The sequence below is a fragment of the Trachymyrmex cornetzi genome, unplaced genomic scaffold (assembly GCF_001594075.2).
Source record: "Trachymyrmex cornetzi isolate Tcor2-1 unplaced genomic scaffold, Tcor1.1 C3904662, whole genome shotgun sequence".
NCBI lineage: Eukaryota > Metazoa > Arthropoda > Insecta > Hymenoptera > Formicidae > Trachymyrmex > Trachymyrmex cornetzi.
The window spans coordinates 1-1,474 of NW_017295197.1; the positions used below are offsets into that span (position 1 = coordinate 1).

The 1,474-nt window shown below is 30.4% G+C and overlaps 1 protein-coding gene across 1 annotated transcript; it reads right to left on the reverse strand.

The window, feature by feature from the left end:
* Positions 1–97: 97 nt before the first annotated feature.
* Positions 98–1,072, reverse strand: LOC108764545 (1-phosphofructokinase-like; the record flags this gene model as incomplete). Its single annotated transcript, XM_018512852.1, has 3 exons — positions 1,054–1,072; positions 844–954; positions 98–597 (listed from the first exon to the last, which is right to left on the reverse strand). Coding segments are annotated over exons 1-3 (630 nt in total), but the record flags the coding sequence as incomplete, so codon positions are not given.
* Between the last annotated feature and the right edge of the window lie 402 nt (positions 1,073–1,474).

Consider the following 1,474-nt stretch of genomic DNA (forward strand, 5'->3'; position numbering starts at 1 on the left):
TTGTAATAAAAAAGCAACGATATATTTTCTCATATATCGTTGCACTTACAATTACAATTTTTAATCTTTTTGAAGATAGCATTTTTTAGTTAATCACTGTAACTTTAATTTGTGTTTTTAATTTATTAACTAATGATAATTCGCCAATTCCCTGACTGAAAGCAGTTGCACCACCTGCTGCTGTCGCAACTTGTAAACTGATTTTTGGATCGGTAGTTTTAAGATATGTTGCAATAAAACCTGCAACCATTGAATCACCGGCACCAACTGAATTAACTAACTTACCACTAGCAGTATTAGCAAAATAACTACCTTTAGTTGTAGTAACTAAAATACTACCTTCTTTGCCATTGCTAACTAAAACATTTTGCGCACCTTGTGCTAATAATTTTTGTGCTAATTCAATTACTGCTTTTTGATTATCAAAATGATAATTAGTATTAAAAATTTCATTCAATTCTGCTAGATTCGGTTTAATTAATAATGGTCGGTATTGCAAAGTTGGTATTAAATTAGTCTTTGTCGTGTCAATTGCAAAAGCAATTTTTTGCTTGAAACAAAGTTCAGCAATTTCTTGATATAAATTGCTACTTGCCCCTGGAGCAATTGAACCAGAAATGATTAAAAAATCATCTTTTTTTAATTTCTTCTTTAAAGAAGAAAGAATTTCGTTTTCAATCTTTTTGTCAACATTAAATCCTAAACAATTTAATTCTGTTTCTTGATTATTACTTAAATCTCTAATTTTTAAATTAACTCGCACTTGCCCTGGAACAATATGTAAATCAGTGTTAACTTTTTCTTTAGTTAAGTAAGTTTCAAATTGATGACTATGCTCTTTACCAATAAAACCTAAAGCAGTATTATTAGAACCTAAATGTTTTAACATTACTGAAACATTAATTCCCTTACCACCAAGAATTTGATATTGATTAACAGCTTTATTAGTAGTTTCTAAAATAAAATTGTTAACACTAATCATTTGATCAATTGCTGGGTTTAAAGTTAATGTATAAATCATTGAATTATTTCCTTACTTTAAAATTAATTTACCTTTTTTAATTGCACTCATTCTTCAGAATCCAAGAATAGCAGCACTAATTAAAGCACCAGCAAATAATGCAACTATAGTTATTGCAATTGCAACTCCAATTGAACCTGCTTGCGTTGGCATTTTAAATCAGTTTGATCCATTATCTTGAATATTCATCAATGGGAAGACAAATACCCCCCCGTGCGGAGCACTTAATGTAATTCCAAAACCAGATAAAATTGCACCTGTAACACCACTACCAACAACAACAGAAGGAATTACTCGTTTTGGATCTTCTGCTGCATAAGGAATTGCTCCTTCAGTAATAAAGCAAGCAGCTAAAAATCAGTTAGTATTTCCACCATCAACATCTTTTGCTGATCAGTATTTCTTAAAAATTCTTGTTGATAAAGCAATTGCCAATGGTGGTACCATTCCTGC